This window comes from Narcine bancroftii, chromosome 3 (genome assembly GCF_036971445.1).
Source record: "Narcine bancroftii isolate sNarBan1 chromosome 3, sNarBan1.hap1, whole genome shotgun sequence".
In the NCBI taxonomy this organism is placed as follows: Eukaryota; Metazoa; Chordata; class Chondrichthyes; order Torpediniformes; family Narcinidae; genus Narcine; species Narcine bancroftii.
In genome coordinates, this window is record NC_091471.1 from 76,142,818 (window position 1) to 76,169,674 (window position 26,857).

The following is a 26,857-nucleotide window of genomic DNA, read 5'->3' on the forward strand; positions in this document are numbered from 1 at the left end:
ATTCTATTCCTTCTCATGTGAAATTCATCTTCATAGATGCCAGTTCAGATGAAAAATTATTCCTGAAATATTAACATTCCTCCTTTACTTCCAGGTGCTGCCCCTAATATGGTCACTGTTTACAGCAACTTCTGTTTTTATTTGAAAACTCTATGTATTCTGTTAAGCAGTATTGGAGTGAGTACTTTAATCAAGAGGTACTGTCCAGACTTTCAAACAGCTAGCATTGATATAGTATCCTTAGCATAATAACCCAACCCAAGGCATTTAACATTTTAAATTAAATTTTAGGCTTTATGTGTAGTGGTTTTGTCCACCATAACTGAATTTTATTTCCAATTTACTGAGTTATTACCAAATGTGCATTACCCATTTTTGCATCAGTTCTCATGGTTTTAATTAGTCACTAACACTTCAAAATACACATTTAATAAACTCTTCCTGTGCTATTGCATGTTCTGCTTATCAATAATTTTTAATCATATTAGGAGCTGCACTTGGTGAAAATAATCAGCCTGTTCTGTATTGTTCATCACGGTAATGTTGTTCTCTGTTTCCTTGTGTGTGATCATTTTGTAATCCTATCAGACAGGAAAGCCATGCAGTCTGCTGACAACAGTCTGGAACATTCAGTCCATCAGCTTAAAGTCTCAGAACTCCAATTTATTGTCAAGAAATTCAGTGTTTTGTGGCTGCACATAGTCTAAACATTCATATTAAAACCATCTTACAAAATTTCTATAAAAATAAAAAATAATAGTATATGAAGTAAGGCAGTGTCTTTGGTTCATTGATTATTCAGGAATCTGATTGCAGCAGTGAAGAAGCTGTCCTTGTGTCATTGAGTGCTCATCTTTAGGCTCCTGTACCTTTTTCCTGATGGTAGCAGAGTGAAGAGGCCTGGGTGGTGGGAGTGTTTGAGGATAGAGGCTAAGACACCACCTCATGTAGATGTCCTCGATGGAGTGAAGTCTGGTACCCGTGATGTTGCAGGCTGAGTTAACAACTCTCAGAGTTTATTCTTGTCCTGAGAGTTGGTGAATCCATGCCAGACGGTGATGCAACCAGCCAGAAAGCTCTTCATTGTACAACTGTAGAAGCTTACGAGAGTCTTCGGTGACATACCGAATCTTCTCAGGCATCTCACAAAGTGTAGCCGCTGGCGAACTTTCTTTGTGATTGCATGAGAATAGATCCTCGGAGATGTTGACACCCAGGAATTTGAAATTCTTGACCCTCCCCACTACTGAACCCTCGATGAGGACTGGGTCGTGTTCCCCTGACTTCCTCCTGAAGTCCACAATAATCTCCTTGGTTTTGCTAACATTGAGTGCAAGGAGCCATCGACAAACCTTTAGATAGCATTGGAATTGTGCCTGGCCTCACAGTCATGGGTGTATAATGAGTAGACCAGTGGGCTAAACACACATCCTTGAGGTGCTCTTAGAACAGCCAACTGCACTCAGACTGTGGCTCCAGACTTAATCTTCTGAGTTAATTCATCTTTTGCTTTCTAAAACAATAATCCATTACTCCACAGCATGTCCAATAATTAACACCTACTTGTGAAGTCCTTATAGGCATTCTTCAAAGTTTTGCAAAGGCACTCGGAGCCTGGATTGTCCGGTTTAAGCTGAGCTCCAGCATTTTAAATGAGATCTGTTTTGAAGTGTTTGTATCTGTATGTGACCTACACTAAAAAAACCTGCAACAATATATCTTGTATAAAACATATCTATATAAAATATAACATAAACTATCACACAGCCTTCAGTCCAAACTATCTGTATTCTGAGTTCCAAATACATTCCTCTAACCCAATCAGGAAACCTCCAGCATGCTCAGCACCCTCTCACATCTCGATCCTGTACCCCTTCTGCCATTCTCCTGCAGTCCGCAGCCTGGTGCGAGTCCTTTGACTGCAGTCGCTAGCAGCCCACAACCTACTGGGGTTCTTCGCCTCAAGTCACCAACAGCCCACCACCTGTGTTCTTCAGCCTCAGAGCCCCTCAGTGGTTTGCCACCATGCTAAACCTGTTTTCTGGTGCCTCGGAGTCTTCAATCCCTTGTGACCGTTGCTGATAATCAGCGCTGCCATCTTAGGCCCAGACCTGCAGTCATGGGATTTTTAAATCGTCGTGGCCCGTGGCCTGTTCCAAACCTACAGCACAGTGAGGAATAAGCTACCTTTAATGGGCCAACGGCAGTCAGACTGCGCAGTTGGATGCACACCCACCATTTTTTTTTCAAATAAGACCAAGTTCATTGAATTTAATATTATGGAATGTTTTAACTCTTTTGGTTATAAACAATTTTAAACCTGGCACTTTTCAACCAGTTCCACTGCAAGAAAAAAACATGTTTTTAGACCAGAAAACCCCTTGTACCATAGAAAATTAATTATCCATTAAAATAACTATACGACACTGCTGAACAGTTTAGCTGTTGATGTTACAGTAGTTTATTGATGTGCTCACATATTGCAGGAGGCATTTCTGTATCTGCTGCTCTTAAATTAATGTAAATAAATACATATATTAAAATTATTTTAAAACATTTTAAAAACAATGTAAAATAAAAGGATGGGTACAAAACAAGGAGACCAGCAAAGATCAAGAAAGGGTCAAGGCAGTCACCAACATTTCTCCACAACTCTCAGTGAATACAGTTCATGGACCAAATGTCCACCTTAATAATTATGGTGCAATGTGTAAATCTGTAGATAAGTTATTAAAGTTAACAGGTTCCTTACAAATCTAACAAACACACATCCCCTTGGCTTCTGCAAAGAAGTATTCATGTTCCCACCATGGTCTGAAATTTTCAGAAGTCCCTTGCTATTTTCCATCTTTTCAGCTCCGGCATATTTAATCAACTGAGATAAACGTGTTTTTATTTTACAGACGTAAACATTTTCATCAATGAGTGTGACATTTCAACGGTCGGTCTAGTAGTTGTTCAAAATAGGAACAACAACGAGTGTTGAAACTAAGAAGTGCATAGAGTGAAATGTGATGTTAGACAATTTTATAATGGTCCATATTCCATTTTATTTTTAAAATTCACCCTGGGCCACTTAAAAATGGGCAACAGGCCACAGATGGCCTGGAAGCTATAGTTTGGCTATCCCTGTATTAAAATGTAATTATAGTTAAGAAATTCTGCAGAACATGTTATGATCAGTTGTGAATTAATGTGTTGATTTCCACACCCAAGGCTGACCCAGTTTATTATGCACCGCAGTTCTTCAGGGCATGATCTTTTTACGTCACAGGACATTACACAACAATGATTGAAGGTGGTTCCAATGGATATAAAGTCATAATTATTTTTTAATCTAAACACAATTTCTGGAAGGAGAATAGAAATACATTTCAGGAAAAAAACTTTCATTAGCAGTGAGAACGATTACATTACCTCTTCACATCCCATGGCACTTGTGTACTTTTAGCATTTTCTCTTTGCGCTTTGTGGGGGGTGTGCTCACAAGCAGAATGCATGAAGTGAACTGGGGAGAAAAAACTGATTTCTTTATCTTGATAGGCACCATATTTGGAAATCAAGAAACAAATGGACAAGCAGGATCCACTGGCACATCCCCTGTTGCAATGGTACCTTTTTTACATAAATATTGAACAGTGCAATTTTAGTGTCGAAACAGGATTAGTTCCTGTGGCTCATTCAAACCCATCTCCTCAATCTGATCCTGACACTCATATTATCTTCTCCTTTGTTCCCATTGTGATATCTGTTAAGTTAATGCATTTCACCTTTATTATCCATTTTTTTTTCTTTACATTTGATACAGTTGTAATATATTAATGTCTCAGCACAATTATTACTGTGCAAAGTTACTGCTATCCTTGCCAGGAGATACATTGATTTGCTTCTGTTGAGCATTCCCTGTTCACTCTGATATTTTTTTTCCCCATTGCACGATGAGTAGCCTGTCCTGTGTTTATTGCTATTTGACCACATTATCATGATGACTCAACCAAGTATTTTTATTTAATTTAGCAGGAAAACCATGCAAGTTATATTTTTTATTAAGTTGTAATTGCTGAGTCTTTCCATCAAGGGAATAATGTCAGACTCTGTTTGTCTTTTCCAGGATTATTTCCAGTAATAGATCTCATATTGTAAAATTACCTGCAAATAGGGTAAGTGGTTTAGTCATTAGTTTTTGCAAAAAAGTCAGAAAACAATGTACTCTTTTTACAAATCTGCAGTTCCCCACACATCAGTGTCATACAGTTTGTTTCAATTTATTGTCATGTATATTCCATACTTTATGTACCTGACAATAAATTGAATCTCTAATCTAATTTCACTCATTTAGCAATGCACTATTTTTCTGCCAGTTTTTGCTTCTTTGAATGATTCCCTACATAATTGTCCATTGCCACATGGATGTCAAAATTGCACAGAGAAAATCTGCAGGAATAATGATATTCCATTGAGAGTCAAGTGAATTCCCTTCCTTATAGCATCTGAGTTTTAAGATCAGGCCAAATTTAAACTGGGCCTATCTAAATTATCCCATCAAAAATTGACATGTATCTGCATGTAAGATTCTGTTTTGGGGTACTGAATACAGCCTATTAACAATGTTGTTTCACTATTAACAGAGAGAATGTAAACAATATGTCTGTATCACCATCCTGCCACAGTATGTTTGTGAACTGATTTGCTGACTGCATTATAATGCTTGTAACTTTATTTTATCATGTAGCAACTCAAGTTCATGCACACACCGCACCAGTTCCTGCTCCTCAGCAGTCCACCGGCCAAAGAATCCAATTTCAGGGCAGCAAAGAAACTTTATGGGAGCACCTTTGCATTTCAGTGAGTTTATGTTTGTAAATCCTGAAGGGTGTGAATTGGAAACTTCCACATTTATAAGAAATTACAAATTTAGTGTCTGCTAGAATATGTGCAAGCTCATTTCTATTACAAAGTTACTGAATACATCTCTAAGAAACTTGAATAGGCAAGTTCCTTTTAAGTTTAGTTTGACAGCAAAATATTAATAGAGTCTTTATTATGGAAAATATGTTAAGATAGAAGGAGTAGTGTTGAAGGACAAGGTTCTTTAGGAATATTCACCTTGAAAACTGGTTTTAAAAATCAGTAATAAAGTAACAGCTGCAAATGAATGGAAAGCAATAGGAAGTGGTTTTGGAGCTTTTGATGTCCCTTTCTGACAGGTGATGTTTCCATGAGGATGCTATTTCATAATCATACTTTGTACTATTATAAAATGTTTCTTTCAAACTTTGACATAAAAATTGAGAGGTAGATTTGTATCTTTAATGTCTGAAAAAACTTTGAGAAGACTCAAGCAGGGTAGTGCTAATATTCCCCATGATAAAATTCATCCAATTTTTCTTCTGAGACCCAAGTGGTAAGCTTACAAATCACCCTTGTGTTTCTTTATTTAAATGCCTTGTTCTTGCAGCTCTGTATGTTATTATTATTTTCTTGCTTTGATCTTAAGTCTCCATTTCTATGTTCATGCTTTTCTATTTCCTACTTAGTTTGTGGCTCATTTCGAGTAATAGAGTGATTGTTTTTGTCATGGCTGGTGATGATCTGTCTTTATATATCAGTTTGTCTCTAGTATATGCATTTCAGACTGTGATGTTCTCTAATGACATGTTAGTTCACCTCTCGCAGTGTCTCTTGCTTTCTGTTTCTCTTCCTTTTTCTTTATGCATTATTTCTGCTCCCTGTTCAAGAAACTGCCTCAAGGTAAGAGTTGAAATGAAAATTACTGTCTTGAACTTTTGGGCAATACTAATGAATCCACCAGAAATTCCCTGGGGGAATTCTCCCACAATAACTTTGATGGATGTTCATTGGACCCATACTTATGCCTTAAATTTATCCCAAAGTTACAGTAGTTGGAGGGGCGTTAAATATGGAAGACAGGTTTAGAGGGATATGAGCTAAGTGCAGGAAGATGGAATGGAAGACAGGTTTAGAGGGATATGAGCTAAGTGCAGGAAGATGGAATGGAAGACAGGTTTAGAGGGATATGAGCTTAGTGCAGGAAGATGGAACTTGCTTGGTTGGAATGGACAAGTTGGGCTGTAGGAACTATTTTTCTGCTGTAGAACTCTCTGACTCTGATTGTTACATAATTTTCTCCACAGTGGTGAAATTGTTTATGTTTTCTATCTAGTGGCTCACATATAGAGAACTGGCACTCCATTTTAAGGAATGGATTAATTGTTGCATCTAACACACGATTACAGGTAAGGGCAGTACATATTAGGAGTCATTCTGTAATATAATTCTTCCCTGATGACTACATGGCAGTTTATCATTCTCATTTATTCAAAATCCACATGCAATATACCCACTTTTCTGAACTGTTATTGCTTTGCAAACCAAGAGTTCCATATTGCATGTATAGGACTGATAAATCTGATAGTTTTTATTTGTATAAAGTTTCTGCTTTATGTAAAAAAAAGGGGAAAATTATTTTCCATTCAATGTTTTAATAAGCTGAGATCTTTCTGCCAAAAATTAGATCCGTAATAGCAATCACAATTGGTTAATTAGTTATTTGACAATAAACTTATGATAAGTACAAGTGTATCCTGTAAATGGCAAGTTGCCACACGTTTCAGAAATTACAGTATTCTATGGCATGTGTGACAGAAAGTTGCATCTTCTGTTCAACCACCCTTTGAATTTTCAGATGAACTGCCAATTGGATGTACCAGAGAAACAGTATAAAGTTTCTAACAAGGAAACCTGTGCTCTTGCAATGGCAATCCCTCTATCTGGATCAGAATGAGGACAACTTAATTGTGATGTTTCAACCCTGCAAAGAAATTAATTTTAAAATTATAACACCTGCTTTCAATGTGCTAAGGATATGCTTGCATAAAATCATATGTGCAATAGGATCCCCTGCAAACATTTTCAAAATTGGCCAAACATTTATTAAAAGCAGTGCAAAAGTGAGCTGTGCAGTGTTCACTAAGAACATCATAAAAAGCTTGGCGATGCCACTCTGATTTTGGGAAGCAGATCATCATAAAAAACACTTACCTTATGGCAACCACAGAACAGTAACTTAAAAGGCTGCAATAGAACTGAAGGAAAATTGGGAGGATAAGAAAGGGAAGATAGATTATGAAGGTTAACTAGCACAAAGTAGATCATAAATGTTTTATAAATATATAAAGTGGAAAAGGTGGCTAAATTGAATCAAACTCCCTTGGAATATGAGAAAGCTCAATTAATATTGGGTACACTAAATGGTCGAGATCTAGAATGACTATTTTGTGTCGATGGAAGAAACATCCATCATGCCAAAGAAAAAAGTTATGGCTGTGATGAGAGGACAATTATACAATTACAATGGCTAAAGAGGTAGTGCTGAGAAAACGGAAGTAGACTTCGAAACTCTGCAGACACTGTGGTTGAAGTAAAAACACAATGCTTGACAATGGAGAATGGCAGCTCGTTTGGCATAGTGGTCAGTGCAACGCCTTTACAATGCCAGTGATCAGGACCAGGGTTTGAATCTCATACTGTCTGTGTTTTTGTTCTCCCTGTGTCTGCATGGGTTTTTCCCCAGGTGCTCCGGTTTCCTCCCACCCTTGGAAACTTACCGGGAGTTGTAGGTCAAACGGGCGGAAATTGGGTGGCACGGACTCGTGGGCCAAAATGGCCTGTTACCATACATAGTCCAAATTTAAATTTAACCCTCAGCAGGTCAAACAGTGTCTTTTATATAGCCAAGATAAAAATTTATAATTGACATATTAGGCTTGGACCCTTCATCATACCTTGATGAAGGGCTCAAGCCTGAAACACTGGTTGTATATTTTGACCTTTGCTATATAAAAGACATTATTTGAACTGCTGAGTTTCTCCAGCATTGTGTTTTTACAATGCTGAAAAAACTATTCGTTCTAAAGGTAGGGAAGTCTCTTAGTCCCAATGGAATGCATCCTAGAGTTCTCAAAGAAGCACAAGAGTTACAGTAGAGGCATTCATGAGAGTTTACCAAAATTCAATAGACTCTGGGCAAATGTCACACCACCTTTAAAAGTACACGTACGCAGTGGGCGGGCAACTATAGGTTGTATTTGGGAAAATGTTTGAAGCCGCTGTTAAGGAAGTAATAGTGAGACATTTGGATAGAAATTGTTCCATCAAGCAGATACAGCATTGATTCATGAAGAGCAGGTGGTGTTTGACAAATTTACTGGAGTTCTTTGAGGGCGTAATGAGTGCAGTAGATCAAGGGGAACAGGTGGCTGTTGTGAACTTAGATTTCTAAAAGTTATTTGATAAGGTGCCACATAAGAGTTATCCATAAGATAAGGATTTATTGAGTTAGGAATAATTAGCATGAAAAAAAAAAGGAGGACTGTAGAGGGATTGTCTACTAAGTCAGTTTTGGTGAAAGTCAGAAACAGGAAGGGAGTAATCACTGTATTGGGAGTAGTTTCTAGGCCCCCCAAAGAGCCCTTGGGATACTGACGGAGAGATTAATTTGTTTCTGAAATTTTGGAATTCAGAATTGAGCAGAAATAACAGGATTGTTGTTATGGAAGACTTTAACTTCCCAAATGTTAATTGGCACCTCCTTACTGGAAAAGGGATAGATGGGGGTAAATTTGTCAGGTGTGTCCGAGAAGGTTTCCTCACACAGTATGTGGAACAGCTGACAAGAGGAGAGGCCATACTGAATCAAGCACTGGGTAATGAACCAGGTTAGGTGACAGACCTCTCAGAGGGGGAGCATTTCAGTGATAATGAGCACAATTCCCTGATCTTTAGAAAATCAATGGTCAAAGATAAGAGTAGACAAAATGATGACAATTTTAATTGGGGAAGAGCAAATTATGATGGGGTGAGCAGGAACTAGGGAAAGAAAATTGGGAACAGATGTTCTTTGAGGAGGGAAGCACAGAATAATTTTGGAGACTGTTTAGTGACCACATGTGAAGGGCTCAGGATATGTTTGTCCCATTGAGACAGGGAAAAGATGGAAGGATAAGGGGATCATAGTTGATTTTAAAAAAAAGGTGAGGCAGCCAGTTAAGAGGAAGAAGGAAGCATACACAAGATTTAGGAAGCAAAATGTAGGAAGGGCTCATAAGAATTATAAGGTAGCCAGGAAGGTACTTAAGAAAGGTCTTAGGAGAGCTAGAATGGGACACAAGAATGCAATGGCAGGTAGAATGAAGGAAAACCTTAAGGAGTTTTATGCATACATGAAGAATAGAAGAATGAAGGGAGTGAAGGTAGAGTGACTTAAGGATAAAGGTGACAACATGTGCCTGAAGATGAAGGAGGAAGGGGATGTCCTAAATTAATACTTTGCTTAGTGTTCACCAGAGAGAGGGCCTTGATCAAGGTGAGTTCAGAATAGAACAAGCACAAGTTCAGGTTAAGAAAGGAAGTGCTGGATCTTCTTAAAAATATTAGGATTAATAAGTCCTTGAGACCAGATGAGGCACCCTAGGTCACTACAGGAAGCAAGGGAAGAGATATCCAGGGCATTGGCAATAATCTTTGGATTCTCCCTGGCCACAGAGGAGGTGCTGGAGGATTGGAAATTGGAAAATAAGTTCCCCTTGTTTAAGAAAGGTTAAGGGGAAAATCCTTGGAATTCTAGACCAGTGAGTCATTGGTGGGCAAACTATCGGAGAGGATTCTCAAGGACAGGATTTATGAGGACTTGAGAGAATAGTCTTAATCATGGATAGTCAGCATGGCTTTGTAAGGGGAAAGATGTAACAAAAGAAATTGATGAAGATAGGGTGGAATATCTGGTGTACTGTATATGGATTTTTGTAAGGCTTTGACAAGATTCCCAATGGTAGACTTGTTCAGAAAGGCATGATGCGTGGAATATTGGCAGTAAAGCCACAAGCCTTCTTAACTACTCTATAAAATTTGAGAGATCTATGAAATTGAACCCCAAGGTCCCTCTATTCTTCTACACTGTTAAGAATCCTGCATTAACCATGTTTTCAAGCTCTTTTGCATATTCATGTGAATCTGTGGAATTCTCTGCCCAAGGAAACAGTAGAGACTACTTCATTAAATATACTTAAGACAGAGTTGGATAGATTTTTGCACAGTGGGGGAATTAAGGTTATTGGTGAATGGGCAGGTAGATGGAGCTGAGTCTCTGGCATAAGAGATTCACCAGCAGCCTGTGTTCGAGTCCTTCACTGTCTGTAAGGAGTTTGCATGTTCTCCTCGTGGGTTTCCTCCAGATGCTCTAGTTTCCTCCCATGTTCCAAAGGTGTACAGGGTTGATAGGTTAATTGGTCACCCTATTTGGGTGGTATAGGCTTATAGGCCAAAAGGTCCTGTTACTGTGCATAGATTTAATAAAATGTTTCCTGGAAATGGAGCCATTACTTATGAGGAGAAATTGGATAGGCTGTGTTTATTCTCACTGGAACATGGAAAGTTTGCAGGGGGTAGGGGGGGCTGTAATCTTAGAGGTTTATAAAATTATGAGAGCCATAAATAGGGTAGTTTGTCAATTCTTTTTTACAAAGTTGTGAGAGTCTAAAGGTAGATAGCAATGGTTTAAGGTGAAGAGAAAAATTTAAAGGGAATGTCAAGGGCAAATTATTCCACACAAAGAGTGGTGGTTTGTTTGGAATAGGCTGCCAGAGAAACTGTGTAGAGAGATGCAATTACAGTGTTTGAAGGACATTTGGACTTGAGTTGAGTACAGGCCTTAATGCAGCCAAATAGGATCAGAAAAGATAGACATCATTCAGTTGGGCAAAGAGTTAGTTTCTGTGCTGTACATATCTTTAAAGAGGAGATGGAAACATTTTTGAAAGATTTGGTGGAATTACAGATTCTGGGAATTGGCTGACAGGAGGAGAGAAGGCCTGGGACAGATGATATTGAAAGGTGGGCCAGGTGGCCAATTGATCCCATTGTGGTGGAATCACTGTTAAGACTGTTTGTATGCTATGGCTGGCCTGCCCCTTGCTGATTGTACCCTTGGCTCCTCCCCCTTGATTCCCCTAACAAAGGCGGAAATCCCATAACCCCTTGCCCAGAATAAGCTTAGGTCTCAGGCAGCAACATGAGATGTGCCTTCTGATAATGGTAATAAAAGTCTATCAGTCAGTTAACTTCTAGTCTTTGGAGTTATTGATAGCGCATCAATTTTATTACCATTTGTTTTTTGGAATGGACAAATTGCTGAGACCAGAGAAGCTGAAAATTGACCCGCTGTGACTGGAAGCTTTAGACAAGTTTGAACTATGGCTACGTTGCTTCATTGTGCTTTTACATGCCTCCACCGAGATCATCTAATCCAACAGAGACAAGCTGCACTTATTCTTCACATGGGCCAGGCACTGCATTTACTCAAAGGTCAGAGACTTCCAGACATTCACCAAAGCAATGGACATTTAGAGAGGCCAGTGTCTGTCCCAGGTGAATGAAGTCTACGCCGGGCACGTCCTAGCCACATGTAAGCAGCAATCTGTGGGGGGGGGTTTCGATCGATAATTACCTTCGGGTCCTGTGAGACCTCAGATGGGCCTGTAGCTGAAAGGCTGTATCAACAGAAGAAGCTCACCAGTGACTGCTAGAACAGGGTGAGCTGAAGCTGCAGAAAGCCACTGAACTAGCTAAAACTCTGGAAGTAGCCTCCACAACATTGACTTTTTCGCGACCGATAACGTGGCCGCTGCGTGAGGAACTCAAGTGCCGCCATCTTGGGAAGTGGGATCACAGGCTGTCCCACATCCCAACCTGACTATAGTTGCCACTGCTGGTGAGCACCCGGTGCTAATTCTGCAGCCAACAGAAGCACCCCAAGAAGCGCTGCCAAGCGAAGGTCACGGTCTATTCCAGCTGCGGGAAGAAGGGACACTATGCGAAGGTACACAAATCCAAGCAACCTCCTTACTTAAGTAGCGCCACATGCGGGCAGTGGAGGCTGCCACCGTCACTTCTGATGAACGTGTGCACCATGGGGGCTGCCATCTTGGCCACCACCATCTTACCAGACCATGAGCCAGTACAGCGGATCAGATAGCAACGCTACCCTGGCTTCAATCACACTTGACCAAAGCAGCCCTCATCAGTGTGACAGGTCAGTGATGGACATGGAGGTAAATGGGCACAAGACAAGCTGCCTGTTTGATAGTGGGAGCATGGAGATCTTCATCCACCCCAACACGGTGCAGTGTTATGAGACTAGTGAATGACAGATTCTCCATGGCTTTTAAGTCCCGCTCAGCAGAGATCCGCAGCAGCTGCAAAGTGACATGTGAGTGGCACAGACTACAAAAATTCAAAACTCCTTCTGATGCCACAGCTCTGTACGCCCGTACTACTGAGGTGGAGAATTGAACTCTCTACCTACAACTATATTATCTTGTACCACCCCGGAAAGCTCCACAAGCCTCCGGATGCCCTGTCCTGAGGGAAATGCCAGTGCGGAGAAAGACTGTTTACAAGTGCTCCACAACAATCTCTGTCACCCTGTGGGTCACAAGGTTCTTCCATTTTGTCAAAGCCCGCAACCTCCACAATTCAGTTGAGGACATCAGGACGACGACTAGAAACTGCCACGTCTGTGCGAAGTGAAAACCACACTTTTACCAGCTGGACCCTGTCCCCTATGAGTGCCTGAGCATGGATTTCAAGGAGGCCTTGCCCTCTTTGAACTTCAGTGTGTACTTCCTCAGCATCATAGATGAGTACTCACGTTTCCCCTTTGCCATTCCCTGCCCAGACATGACAGCTGCCACCATCATTAAAGCCTTGCACAACCTCTTCACCCTGTTTGGATACCCCTGCTATATTCATAGGGACTGAGGGTCCTCCTTCATGAGTGGATAAGCTGTGCCAATATCTGCTGGCATGAGCAGGACCACCAGCTACACCGAAGAAAAAGGCTAGGTGGAAAAGGAGAATACCCCCATTTGCAAAGCCATCCTCCTAGTCCTAAAGTCAAAAGGCCTACCTGTCTCCCATTGACAGTAGGTCCTCTTCAAAGTGCTCAGTGCAACCAGATCCCTCCTGTGCACCACCACCAATAACGCCCACATGAAAGGTTGTTTCCCTTCCCCAGGAGAGCCGTATCGGGGACCACGTTGTCATCCTGTTTGACGTCCCCAGGGCTAGTCCTGTTACAGAAACATTTGAGAAGCCATAAGTCTGTCTCACTGGTTGAGAGGGTTCACGCCACCCCCAATACACTTATGTGGTGTACCCAGATGGGCGTGTGGACACTGTATCCATCTGGGACCTGGCACGTACTGGAAACCTCGGGACTCTGGCCGACCAACCAGCTCATACACCACCCCATGACAGACACCCCACCCGCTGACAACAATAGACCGTCCAGGAGTCAACAGCTGAGGTACAGCCCCAGCTACAATGGTGCACAATACCATCGGTCAGACTAAATTTGTGATGGACATGGAACTCACTTCACCCCACCAGACTTCTTAAAAGAGGGGCTAAATGTGATGGAGCATTGTTAGTTCTGTTTGTATGTGAATGGCTGACCCGCCCATTGTTCATTATACCAATGGCTCCTCCCCCTCGATTCCCCTAATAAAGGTGGCAACGCCTCACCCAGAACAAGCCCGGGTCAGCAACATGAGATGCGTCTTCTGTTTATGGTAATAAAAGCCTCTCTGTCAGGTAACTTCTAGTCCTTGGAGTTATTGGTAGTGCATCACCCATTTTCATGTGGGCTTGTTTTCAAAATAATGAGATTTTTGAGCAAAAGAAAAGTCAATATTATGACAAACCAACCAATTTTATGCCAATTACACTGGTCTTTCTGTTAAGTATATAATCTTGCTGATAACATCAGATAAGTGGATTGAAAATTCTAGGAACACTCTCCAAAATGGACTATTTTTTGTGGTTTGTATTGTTTCATGTGTTTTTTTTTCCCCTCCATTTACACAGCTACATGGAGCAGTGTATGGGAATGGCATTTATCTCAGCCCATTGTCAAGTATTTCTTTTGGTTACTCAGGCAAGTATATTTTATCTTAACCTTAAGAGCTTCCCCCCCACCCACCCCACTCAAAATCTTTAATTTCTCAATCTGATGATTTATTCTCATGGAGGAACTAAAATTCTTTGTTTAAACTTTAATGCATTTTCTGAACAAGTTGTGACATAAAATATTCCAGAAATGTGAAAAGCCATAATGCCTCCAACTTGGAACTGTAATTATTGACCATCAATCATAGAATAGTTCTGAGTAAATGCAGGTCCTAAAAATTCATGAATAGAGAGGATGTGTGCTGGTATAATATGCTGCCTGGTACAATCCATCACTCAGCTCATCAATGATGGATTGTACCAGGTAGGATATTTTCCTCCAGGCTCACTGAAAATGTATGTTGGGGAGGTTCTTCATTTCAATATCCATGATATGTGCCCACGCCACACTTCCTGCATCTTGATGACCCTCACAGACATCAGGTAGCTAGGGCATCAAGGTAACCCAGAAGTAACTCAGCCATGTTCTTGCAGCGCCTCCATCATTCAAATGGGACCCAGCTTCCTAAACATCCAGATCATCCAAAACGTACACGGTTTGGGCTGCACAGTTAATGTGACTCTAGTACAGTGACAGTGATGCAGTTTCTAATCTGGTGCTAATCTGTAAGGAGTTTGTATACTTTCCCCATGACTACAAGGGTTTCCTCCAGGTGCTCTGGATTCTTTCCACCCTCCAAAAACCTACAGGCTTGGTAGCTTAATTGGTGTATTTGGGCAGCATGAGCTCATAAGCCAGAAGGGCCTGTTATCATACTGTATCTCTAAAACATTTCTCAAAATTTTAGATTTTTAGTGTATCTCCATCAAAACATGCCACACCAAAGATTTGATTTGTACAAACCTGACTTTTTCTGTTCCCAGCCTTATCTCACCCACATCGTTTTGAATCAAGTAGAAGTGAAATCGATGCTTGCAAAAATGCAGCAGAATTTTAGGACCATTTTTAACTTACAGAATGGTTTACATCACTAAGAATATCCTTACATATTTTTCATATTATTTGAGCTTGATATTGTAAATATCAATAAAGCAATGAATTCTTCTGGCCATTTTCAAGTTTAAATCAACTTCCAACTGGACGTATAAAGCATAGAATTTGAGTTACTTCACAGTTACTGCAATGTTGAAGGTAACATAGGAAAGCAAATGAAGCCATACTAATGCTGTCAGAAATATCAACATTTTCCATAGGAGTGACAGTGCGTACTTCTGGCTGGGTGACATTAATGTAAACATGGGGGTGATGCAGACATCAGTACTACTGTGTCATAGTCCCAGCAAAGATGACATTGGGTGATATCCGAGTTGAGCTTGCACTATTCTCCCCGTGAATGTGCAGGTGCCTGTCTGCCCTGGTTTCTTCCCACATTCCAAAGCTGTGCCTGCAGACCAATTAACAACTAGTTTAATTAGATGGAAGGAGAATCAGGTATGTGGCAAATGGGATTGGACCAGCTCAAACTCAATCAACCAAAGGCATTATACAAAAATAGGAAAAGTAAAACACATTGGTGGGTTATTAGCTGATGTCTTACTTCTGGTCTGCCAGTGGCAGACTGAGCCTTAGTGTACCAATGCTTCCCAACAATTTTGATCCATGATGATCTTTTCTCAGTACCAGGGGAAATAAGAGCCAAACAAATACACTGATGTTTGCATTTTCTGAGCAACTGGTAAGTTTATAAAACCTTTCCATTATTCTAATATTCACCCAAAATATAAGCAAGCCACCAAAGGAAACTACTTCATCACAATGGGATACTTTAGCCCTGAAATCACCAGTCTTTTTGTAAATTGTCACAAAAAAACATTTGGCTCCAATATACCGGTATTTCAATCACGTTTTGATATGTTGGATTCCTTTTTAAAAGGGCGGTAGAGAAATTCAATGAAGGTTTATTTTGTCCCAGCCACTGCAAGTAATCAAATACTCCATTACAATCTTCAAAACACTTGTGTTGTATTTTTTTTTCTCTAGGGATGAACAAAAAGCAGCAGAAGGTGGCAACCAAGGATGAACAGCCTTCCAACAATAAAGCAGCCACTTTACAGGTATTGGGTTGCTGCCTTCAAGATTTCTAACATGAACTATCATGTAGTGGTGGCAAGTAATACAATGATCCAGTCCTCAATGGCAGCACCAAAGCAGCTTGTATTTATTCAAAGGTTTAATGATTCCATTCATAACCACTTGGCCCAGTTTCTTTGCCCAATATCACACATATTCAGTCATTGCGGTGAGGGGCAAGATTTAAAGGGAAACCTGACAGGTAACTTACCACACAGAGAGTGGTCTGTACAAGCTGCAAGAGGAAACTAATTAGGCAGGTACACTTAGAACATCTAAAAGAAATTTGGACAGGTATGTGATGAGAGAAATTTGAGGCAAACCAACTAAATCAGAGAGGCAACTTGGTAAGTATCGAGAGTTTAGCCAAATGGCTTGTTTTCACATTGCATAGCTCAAAGACTTTCACAGAACATTTTGGACTTTGCTGCCTCCACACGTGATAGGAAAAGAACAGAGCAGGATTGAGAAATTTGGTCAAAGAACACACATTTTGTGCCCTCTTACACCTGTTACAAAGCACATTATGCCATCTTGGTATAGCAGCACAAGCAGTTGATGTTCATTGGAACCATCTTGGCATAATTACAGATGTTTATTAATGAAAAAATGCCATTTTGAAGACAATTCTAATTTAACCTTTCTTGTGCCTTTAACTATCTTTAGAGTTTTGCTTATCCTTGAAAATCATTTCAATATTATCTGAATGGCTGGAGCACAGCTGGTGAAAGCTTGGTAATGAGAATGAAAACTAATTTTGGTGACCGCTGTGTCTAGAAAGACTGCCATAGCTCAACACATAGCAGTCAAGCTGGTTGCTTTTTACATGCTGTATAAGAAAAAGATTTTGTTCATGCTGGTTTTAGTTCTCTTCCCCTTTATTTTATAATGGTGAATTCTAGTCCTATACCCTTCCACCAAAGGAAGCAGCCTCCCATATCTACAGATGCCACACTCATTATTTTGAATACTCCTATCAAATCTCCCACCAGCATTCTCTTCAAAGAAGATAGTCCCACCCTCTCCAATACATAAACATTCACCTCAGAAGTCACTCTTTACACCATTTCTGAACCTAGCATCCATCTTTTCACTTGATGACCAGGATTGAACATTTTGGGTCCAGTTGAAGTCATACCAATGTTTCACAAAAGGTTCTGCATAATGTTTTACTTTAATATTCAAAACCTATTGATAAAACCCAGAGCTATGTAAATAAAATTAACAATTTTCTTTCTTATAGTCACAGAAAAAAGGACAGCAACCACAGTTTTTGCAGAGTCGTAACCTGAAGTGTATAGCCTTATGTGAAGGTATGACGTTCTCCATTGACAGCTAGGCAAACGTCCAAACATGGGGATAAAATGTGGCAGAACAATTATGTATTGAAAAACATTAATCCAAACAATGGGTCATTTTAAATCTCTAACTCCTAAATGAAAGCCATTATATAACTGATAAGTAATCCAATTTTGAATTACAAGGAATTCTTATACTTTCTCTGAAATAAAGGAGTATATTTTGTTTTGTAGTCAAGGAAGAGAAATAATATCTTTCTCCTGTGCCTATTGGGTGAGATAACCTGTCATGGAACATAGAACATTACAGCACACTTCAGGCCCTTCTGCCCACAATATTGTGCCGATCTATATAAATCTGCTCCACAACACGCTATTCCTTTCTACCTTACATCAATAACCTTCAATTTTTCTTAAATTTGTCTGCCTGTCTAAGAGTTATGGAAGTCCCTATTGTACCAATCTCCATTACCAACCCTGACTATGATTCCCAGGCACCCACCACTCTGCATAAAAAAACTCTTTGAGATCTCCTCTAATTTTTTTCTCCAATTACCTTAAACAGATGTCCTCCAGTATCTACTATTGTCACCCAGGGGAAAAGGTGCTAGCTGTCCATCCTATCCATGCCCTTCATTATCTTGTATATCTCTATTAACTCACCTCTCATCCTTTATCAATCCAAAGAGAAAAACCCGAACTCAATCAAGTTGCTTCATATGACATGTTCTCCAAACAAGGCAGTATCCTGGTAATTCTCCTCTCCACCCTCTCCAAAGCATCTACATCCTTTCTGTAATGAGACAACCAGAATGAAATGCAATACTCCAAATGTATTCTAACTAGACTTTTACAGAGCTGGAACATTATGTGAATGCTCTTGAATTGAGTTCTCCAACTAATGAAGGGCCAGCACACCATATGCCTTCTTAACTACCCTATCAACTTGTGTGGAAATCTTGAGGGATCTATGGACTTGGACCCCAAAATATCTATGCTGTTAAGAATCCTGCTATTATCCACATACTCTACCTTCAAGTTCAACCTTCCAAATTGCATCACTTAACACTTATACGGATTGTGATAGTACAGATCTATCACCAATGTACATAGTGTATATAGTTACTGTATCTAGACTGTGCTTACAGCGATTGGCTGAGAGCTAAGCCACACCTATTGTTTGGGCCTTAAAGGGTTGTGTCCCTAGCCAGGTCGGATCATTCCGGACTGGTCGGCCACCTGTGAAGAGCTCCGGTCTTTTGCTAATAAAAGCCTTGGTTTGGATCAACAAGTCTTTGGTTCTTTCGACGAGCTCTACACGGATTGAACTCCATCTGCCACTTCTCCACCAGACTCTGCATCCTGTCATGCTGTAGAACATAATAAATATTCTTCATTGCCCTGGCATTCCTTCATGAGAGAGCCTAAGAAGGAATTCTATCAGATGGTACATTTTGAGAAATTAAGATATTTTCTTTTTTTTTAAGTACTAATGGATAATATAGGTCACAGCTGTTCAGTTTATGGCGTTCATTCCCAAAAGTCCAATCAGATAATGTAAAATATTACATATATAAGCTGAATGCTGGATATTACATCTGAATTGGATGTGTAGTGATGTCCCTTAATGAGGATAAAGGCAGAAACATAGCAGCATTGCATCATGACCATCTATAATGAAGTAATTTAGACCATTAATTTTAATAAAGAAAATTTGTTAAGAGGTTGAATTTCATACCTGCCACTGGTATGTTTTGTGAATAAATGAGATAGTGAACATCAGAAAATAGGGGCTGAGTCAGTTCAACTCGCCATTCCATGTAATTTTGACTGATCTGCCCCAGGTCCCACCTCCTCTGTGCCAATTCCTCATAGCCCTCAGTTCCTAATCTTTCAAAAATGAATCTGCCTTTTCTTTAAATGCCTCCATTGATCTATCCTCCATATTCCCTCCAGAGTAGAGAATAGCAGAGATTTACCATCTTTTGCGGGAAGTTCCTCCAAAACTCAGCTTTTAATAACTGTCACTCATAATCTTGTAGTAATGTCCACTCATTCAAGAACATTGTTCATCTACAAATTTTCCCCAAATAGACGTTAGTCTGCCTTTAGATTCCTTGTGCTGATGTGCTCAACCAAACACTTTCTGACATTAAACTCCAAATGCCATGTTTTCCCCCCACTCTCATTCAGAGTCCAAATACCAAATACATGTTCCTCCTCTTTGTACTTTGTCATCAGCAAACTCTGGCTCACTCTCTGCTCCTTCCTCCAGATCATTGATATAAATAATGAAGAGCCAATCCTGAGAGCACCCTTCTAAGTAAGGTCCTTTGAACTTAAAAAGATGTGTGTATTTTGGGTTATGTCTTCCTTGTGATAACCAATTTTAAATTTATGTCAACATAATTCCCCCAATAAATAGGAACTCTGCTCTGTGCACCAGATTTTCATGTGGCACCCTTGTAAAATGATTTCTGGAAATAGCATCAGGCCCTGCATATACTGTGGTAATGATAAGGTTTTTCATTCTTTTGCATCATTATCCTTATACCATGTGGGTATTGCAAGAGAGGGAGAGGAAACTGATGGAGATAACTGGGTGTAGAATTTGCATTTTATTCCTAAGAAATTTGCAAAAAGTCTGGTTGAGGACCAAACAAATGGTCTAGTAAGGAGATATGTGGAAATGTTTCTTTGTTTAAAATAACAGACCTTAAGAAGAAAATATACAGCATTCATCAGCCAAAAAAAGTATGAAATCTTCATTCAGTTACCCATCCATTGAGTTGAGGAGCCCAGGTAAGGGTGAAGTGAAGAACACTCTTTATGAATAAATAGCCAAAAGGCTAATCCTCAAAATTGCATGTACAAAATGACCGTGAGCAAAGAACCTAAGGAATAATAGCGTTGACAAGATTGTCTTCAAGGAATGTGGAAAGTGGAGAAATACAAATGAGAGAAATGAGAAAGTTAACTAAAACAGTAGATAAAAAATGGTTTTGTTATTCTTTTTGACAGTGATTACTTCACCAGATTTGCACAAACACGGAGAAATTTGGGTAGTTCCGCAAACGGATCACGTCTGCACAAGATTCTTCTTTGTGTAAGTGCTGTTAGATTTCTGATCATTGGTTATAGAATAAGAATTCTTAAAAAAAGGAAATAACTAATCAGATCCTAATTGGCACAGCTGAACTCAAGCCAGGACAGCACAGCACAGGAACAGACCAATGATGTCTGTGTCAAACTCAATTCCCAAGTTAAATTAAACCACTTCTGCCTGCAATGGCAAGAATATTGGAAGCTAAAATTTCCACAATATACTGTACAAGGTCAAAATTATAATACATAATATTCTATCCTTAAGGGATTCTCTGCCATTCCATTGCAAAGGCATCCAATGTCATAATATAACTTAAGAATGGATGAAGACAGCTTGGAATTTAATAATGAATATCTGTCATTAAGGACACAATTTGAACTTTAAAATATATGAATTAGACCATTGGTTTCTCAGGCATTTGCCTCCATTGAATGAAGTCATGGCTAATCTGTTCGTAACCTCATTGCTGCATTCCCTTCGCTGAATCCTTTCTCTCCTTCCTTACTTTAACAATGGTCAAAACACTTAGAGTAAGATCGTTTCAAGCATTCACGATCCTCAGAAAAAAATGCTTCATCCCCATATTAATTAGGAGACCCTTCTTCTGGATGTTCTCTAAGAATAAACAACCTTTCTGCATGAACCTGTCAAAGCACCATAGGATCTTACATTTAAAGTTCAAGTTCACTCTTCAAGTTGAAGTTCAAGTCTGACTATACATACTACCTGATAAAACAGGACGCACACATACAAACACAAAACACAGTACATAATAATCATACATACAGAAAAATATAATTTACTCAATTACAGGATGCAGCTCATCAATCACACAGGCTGCAGGAAGAAGCTATTTCCCACCCTGGCAGTTCTGGTTTTGATGCTCCTTCATGATAAAGGGTCAAAGAATCTCTGTGCTGGATGGAGAGGGTTTTCAATAATTCTCTATTTAAGCAACACTTCTGGTAAATGTCAATAGAGGAAAGTGAGACCCCAGTAATCTTCTCAGCCATTTTGATAATCCTCTGCATTGGCTTCCTGTCTGATGCTTTATTGCTGCCATATGACATAATGATTTTAAAAAAATTTAGACGTACATACAGCACGGTAACAGGCCATTTCGGCCCATGAGTCCGTGCTGCCCAATTTACACCCAATTAACCTATGCCCCTGATATGTTTTGAACTGCCAGAAAGGCACCTGTAAAACATTGTCAAGATGGGGGCTGGTAACCTTGCCCTTCTTGATCTCCTGAGGAAGTGTAGGAGCCATCCTTTAGTGGAATTTAATACAGGTCTTCATTACTTTGACTAAAGCAAAACATCAAATAAAAAACAAAACCATTGAGAAAGATTTCCAGCATTTCTCCCTCTGATGCTGCTTGACCCATTGAAATCCTCCAGCAGATTGTTCTTTGCTCCAGATTCCAGGATCTGCAGTATCCTGCGTGTCAACATATAGATGATGCTCATAAAACCCAAGGCTTGGGTTAAGTGGGAACTTTCAGTTACAATAGTTATGAGTAGTGCGTGCAAAGAGCATTTGAATGGGATGCTCTTGGATTATCCATGGTTCCTTAATTGTATTTACAAGTTAAATTCTTTCAATCACACTTTGATGCCTTTTTTGTTCAATCCACTTTGTGGATTATCTTGTGTGGTCTGAAGTAGGAATTTATTTCCCATAAGAAAGCATTACATCAGAATGCCATAGAAATAGTATTAAATAGAAACAGAAAATTGTGCATTGAAAGACAGTATAAATCAGAAAATGCTAGGAAGATCCAGTGGATCAGATAGAAGGAGTTAAAGTTTCAGGTTGAGGGCCTATCATCAGAATTGACAAGTAAGAAAGCTTCTTAGTTTTAAGTTGCAGAGTTACATTGGGCAAGGACGGGGTGGTCGCACTGAACTCAATGTTTAGAGAACTATCTGGTTAGTAGAATAATGAGTTTAATGGAGTAAGAGGAAAAACTTTAAAAAAAAAAACCAATTTTGAATCCACAGCTGCCTATAAGGAGTTTGTATATTCTCCCCGTGTCTGGATGGGTTTCCTTCCACGTTCCAAAGATGTACAGGGTTAGTGGGTATGATGGGTATATTTAGGCAATGTAGGCTTGTGGGCAGGAAGGGCCTGTTAGCATACTGTATCTCTAAATTTAAAAAAAAGAGAAGAGGATAAAGTTGTGAAATGCAAGTCTAATCTATTGCTCATATGTGAAACCAAAAAGAGAATACTGACATGCTTCAGACAGAGAGAGAGAGAGAGAAAGGAAGGGGGTGAGGGGTGGAAAGAGGTGCGGCAAGAGAGATGGAGAGATGCACTGAGAGAGAGGTGAGAGGGGGGAAAATGCGAGAGAGGGAGAGACATGAAAGAGAGGGAGAGATGCGGAGGCAGGGTGAGAGAGAGGGAGGTGGGATGAGAGAGAAGATGGAGGTGGGGCACACAGGGAGGGGGAGGGAGTGTGCAGAGAGGGGGAGACAAAGAGACCGAAAGACAGAAGCTCCTTTCACACTTGCAAGTGATCCTAGGAATCAAACACCAATCAGCCTTTAAAGTGCCAAGTGTGAAAGTAAAATAGCTCAACGCCTGCATCAGATGACATCATCTCCCACCAGAGATTGGTGGCCTCGACCCCTAGTACAATCCCCGGCATCTGCAGTTGCCGGCATTGCAATAAGGCAAGTGTGAAACAGATAATTGCACCAATAGAAGGTAGAACAGTTCTAACCCTGGGGATGGCTCCTTGCAACTGTGAAAGTGATCAGTGTCCCAGTTAGGAGTGGTCAAGTGTGAAAAGCCGAACCCCCTCAGAACAGCGAACGGCCAATTTAGTGTGAAAGGAACTAGATAAACAGAGAGGTGTTCATCCTCTGGAAAGATGTGAAACAAATGCAGAGCACCAGTTTGGAGAAAAATAGTAGAGAAAATGATTTCATCCACACAGATAATTGGAACAAATTGTTTTAGTTTTAAGTTGCAGTGGATAGGTCACATAGGGTGATCGCACTGAACTCAATACTTAGAGAATGTTTAGAGAAATATAATGAGGTTAGTTGGAGAAAGAGGGAAAAAAAACAATTTCAAATCCACTGCTGCCTATAATGCATTTTCTCCAGTTTCCTTCCATGTTCCAAATACATATAGGGTTAGTGGGTACGACATGGGTATATTTCGGTGGTGCAGGTCCGTGTGCAGATGAAATCAAAATTGGTGCTGTGTAGGACATCGAGGAAGAATATCTAACTTTATAATAGGATCTTCAGAAGGAGGGCCAAAGATTGGCAAATGAAACTTAAATCTGACAAGTGCAAGGTATTGCACTTTCATGAGACACATCAGAGCATGAGTTGCACCAAATAGGAGAGGATTGTGGAAGAAAGAAACCTTAGAGTGCAGGTGCATTGTTGTCTGAATGTGGTAACACAGGTGGACAAAGTGGTGAATAACACATTTGACATCATTGCCTTCACTGGTCAGGGTAATAAATACAAAAGTTGGTTCAACATGATGCAGGGGAAGTCATTGACGGGTCCATACTCAGTTAGTTAGGATGAGTTGGGTCGAAAGGCCTGTTCCATGCTCTGACTCTATAACCCTTGCCTATCCTCATGAATTTTGGACTAATTGATAATGGGCATTTACAAGGGCATTTATTTACAGAAATACAGCTACTAATGTCTAAAAGGAATATTGATTTGTTCTACATTTCAGATATGAAGATGGCCAAGTGGGTGATATCAGTACAAATACACAGGATGCCAGCATTCATAAAGAAATTCTTCGGGTGATTGGAAACCAGACAGCAACAGGTTAAAAGAATCACATATCATCACTGACTGGATCAGAACGCCTTCTCTGGCTTTTAAGCTGCAGTGCAGTTTTGAACTAAAATATTAACCCAATTTCAAATGCACACTATGTTAAGATTTAAATAACGCACTTTAATTTCAAGAGTTCTAATTTGAACCTAACATTTCCATAATGCCAAGTCCGAAGTATTGTCAAACATCGAGTTGACATGTTGCAATAGGTTTTCCTGGAAAAGATGTACAGTATTGTGTATTTGCCCAGATTTTATTCTTCCTTGGCAATGGTGGACGACTGAGCATGAGATTGGTGCGTTATACTCCGGAGCTGATTAATCAAGTTGCAAATCTTGGCAAAGTGTAGAAATGTATAGAATCTGCAATGAGTGACACATATGAAATTGTGCTCCATTGTGTCTTGAGGATGCCATGTGGGAAAGCCCTGCCTCAGGCATCAGCTGAATCAAGGAGCTGTTTCCCTTTATGTTTATCAACTGTTTCTCCTTACTCGTAATATCCTCGAGTTTTAAGAATGTTTAATGAAATCCTGTCCCTTTAGGAAGAGGATCTGATTTTTTTTTTTAAAAGAATCATTCTGTGCTATACCAGCTAAACCACAGTTTCATTTACGTTTTGAAAAAATATTATAACTAACAAGACAAAAATAAATAAAAAAAATACCGCCTGGGGTGCTTTGATTGCAGGCCTTAGTGAATAAACCCTCCCCATGATGATGCCAACTTTTTATATAACAAAAAGCCTTTTTTTAAAAACTCTTAGTGGTGATGGATTTGGTGCTGGCAGCCACTACAAATTCCTTTTAGACCAGAATAAAAATTATAAAATGCCAGAGCCTTGTGAAATGGTCTGCCAAAATGTACATTTTTTAAAAATAGAAATGTAGTGCAGGATTTTAGCATATTCAGACGATAAGAGATAGTAATTTTGATATCTGGACTGGTCCCAAAACAGAACACTGTTCTTTTCTATAAAGGTGGCATATTTATGTTTAAAATAAGGATTGGTCTACAATCTTATAATTAATATGAGGAAGTCACTCTCCCGCTGAACAATGAATCTGGATAGAATGGGTTCTTCCAAGAAAATACTTGCTCTTAAACCTTTTAATTCTGTCCATTTTGAATTCCCTACAAATAAAATTTGTACATGAAGGGTTGCTAGATTTTAGCATATTATTTCAAACGAAGAAAGAGAAAAAAATTTGTAACTATTTTGATCGGATATTATATTGTCTTTGCATAAAGCAAGTGGAAGTGACCACATGACATTAAGCTGATGATGTCATTGTTCCATGAAAAAACATACCTATTGTTTGAAAAAAATAACTTTACAATTAAAGTTAGTAATGTTCAGTGTTTTATTTACACACAATCCCATCTACGGTGTGTCATTTTATAAAGATAAAATTGTCATTGTTATACTCAGCTTTATTTCAACCCTTTGAAAATAACTTAGAAAGTTGGTTATTTGTGTGTCACTTGTTGAATTTGGAGAAAGTTACACAGCCCATGGTGTTGTGCATGTTCCAAATGTGCAGATGGGAAAGCAGTAGCCCGAAGACATCCTTGCAACATCTGCACTTTTCAAAGCTCTTGGAAGTTACAGACGTAATTCAGATACAAGCACAAAACCCCTTACAATGGTTACTCCACTCCACAATTAAAATCAACATTCAATTTGAAATTCTTTAAATACTAAAGAGTTGGGAATTGCAACTCTTCTCACGTGTCAATGAGTTTCATTCTTCTTTGCTCTCTCATTATCTTGATGGTATTGATTTCAGTTTGAAATAATAATAAAAATTAAATTATCAGGTACAGAAAAAGGTTTACAAATCAAACTTTATTTGAAATACAAAATATCAGATCTTTTGAATGTGCTTTCTGTTAATATCGTAAGTCATCAACAATCATTCCGGTAACACTTTTCAGTGTTGAAAACTCTAGATTTAAGCATGTTACACGATGTCTGTTGTGAACTAAATCTTCAAAATTTCAACATGCATTGTCTATTTATACCTATCTGACAAATTTGTGGTTTAATAAAGTCTCTCGTTTTTGTCATTTGCTATGACACCACATTCAAGTTCACCGTTATGCCGCATTGTTCATACTGTCCTTTTAAATTATATTCTGTTCTGCATTTTCGCATGTATCGCTTCTTTTACCAAATCAGTTTTTGTTTACATTTCCCTTAACTTCCTTTTATTTCTCAATTAATATCAGACACCCATTACATCACTGTTTTGCTATCCACAGTACAGAACAGCATTTGAGGAGGGGAGACTGTTACAGTCATCAACATTGTAATCTTTAAATTTGCTCATAAAAATAGCCTGGGAATGTGTTGGTTTATATTGAAAAGGTTAAAATAATGAGTCCTACTGATTTTTATTTTTGGTGGAATAAATTTTAATGCAAGAGCAAACAGTGATCAGGAAATCAATATCAAAAGAATGGAAAATTAGGCAGGATGTTCAATGGAAGCAAAAGGTGACCTTCCACGA

At 39.4% G+C, this 26,857-nt stretch overlaps 1 protein-coding gene across 1 annotated transcript in view; it reads left to right on the forward strand.

Moving 5' to 3' along the window:
• parp8 (poly (ADP-ribose) polymerase family, member 8) overlaps positions 1-26,414 on the forward strand; it is a 276,468-nt gene extending 250,054 nt beyond the window's left edge. Inside the window, exons 17-25 of the mRNA XM_069923074.1 lie at positions 3,544-3,611; positions 4,112-4,160; positions 4,733-4,845; positions 6,185-6,257; positions 13,945-14,014; positions 16,028-16,101; positions 17,361-17,430; positions 20,437-20,521; positions 24,236-26,414. Of these exons, the coding sequence (XP_069779175.1) occupies positions 3,544-3,611; positions 4,112-4,160; positions 4,733-4,845; positions 6,185-6,257; positions 13,945-14,014; positions 16,028-16,101; positions 17,361-17,430; positions 20,437-20,521; positions 24,236-24,338 (705 nt within the window). The 3' untranslated portion in view covers positions 24,339-26,414. The remainder of the gene's footprint in view (positions 1-3,543; positions 3,612-4,111; positions 4,161-4,732; positions 4,846-6,184; positions 6,258-13,944; positions 14,015-16,027; positions 16,102-17,360; positions 17,431-20,436; positions 20,522-24,235) is intronic.
• Positions 26,415-26,857: the final 443 nt, after the last annotated feature.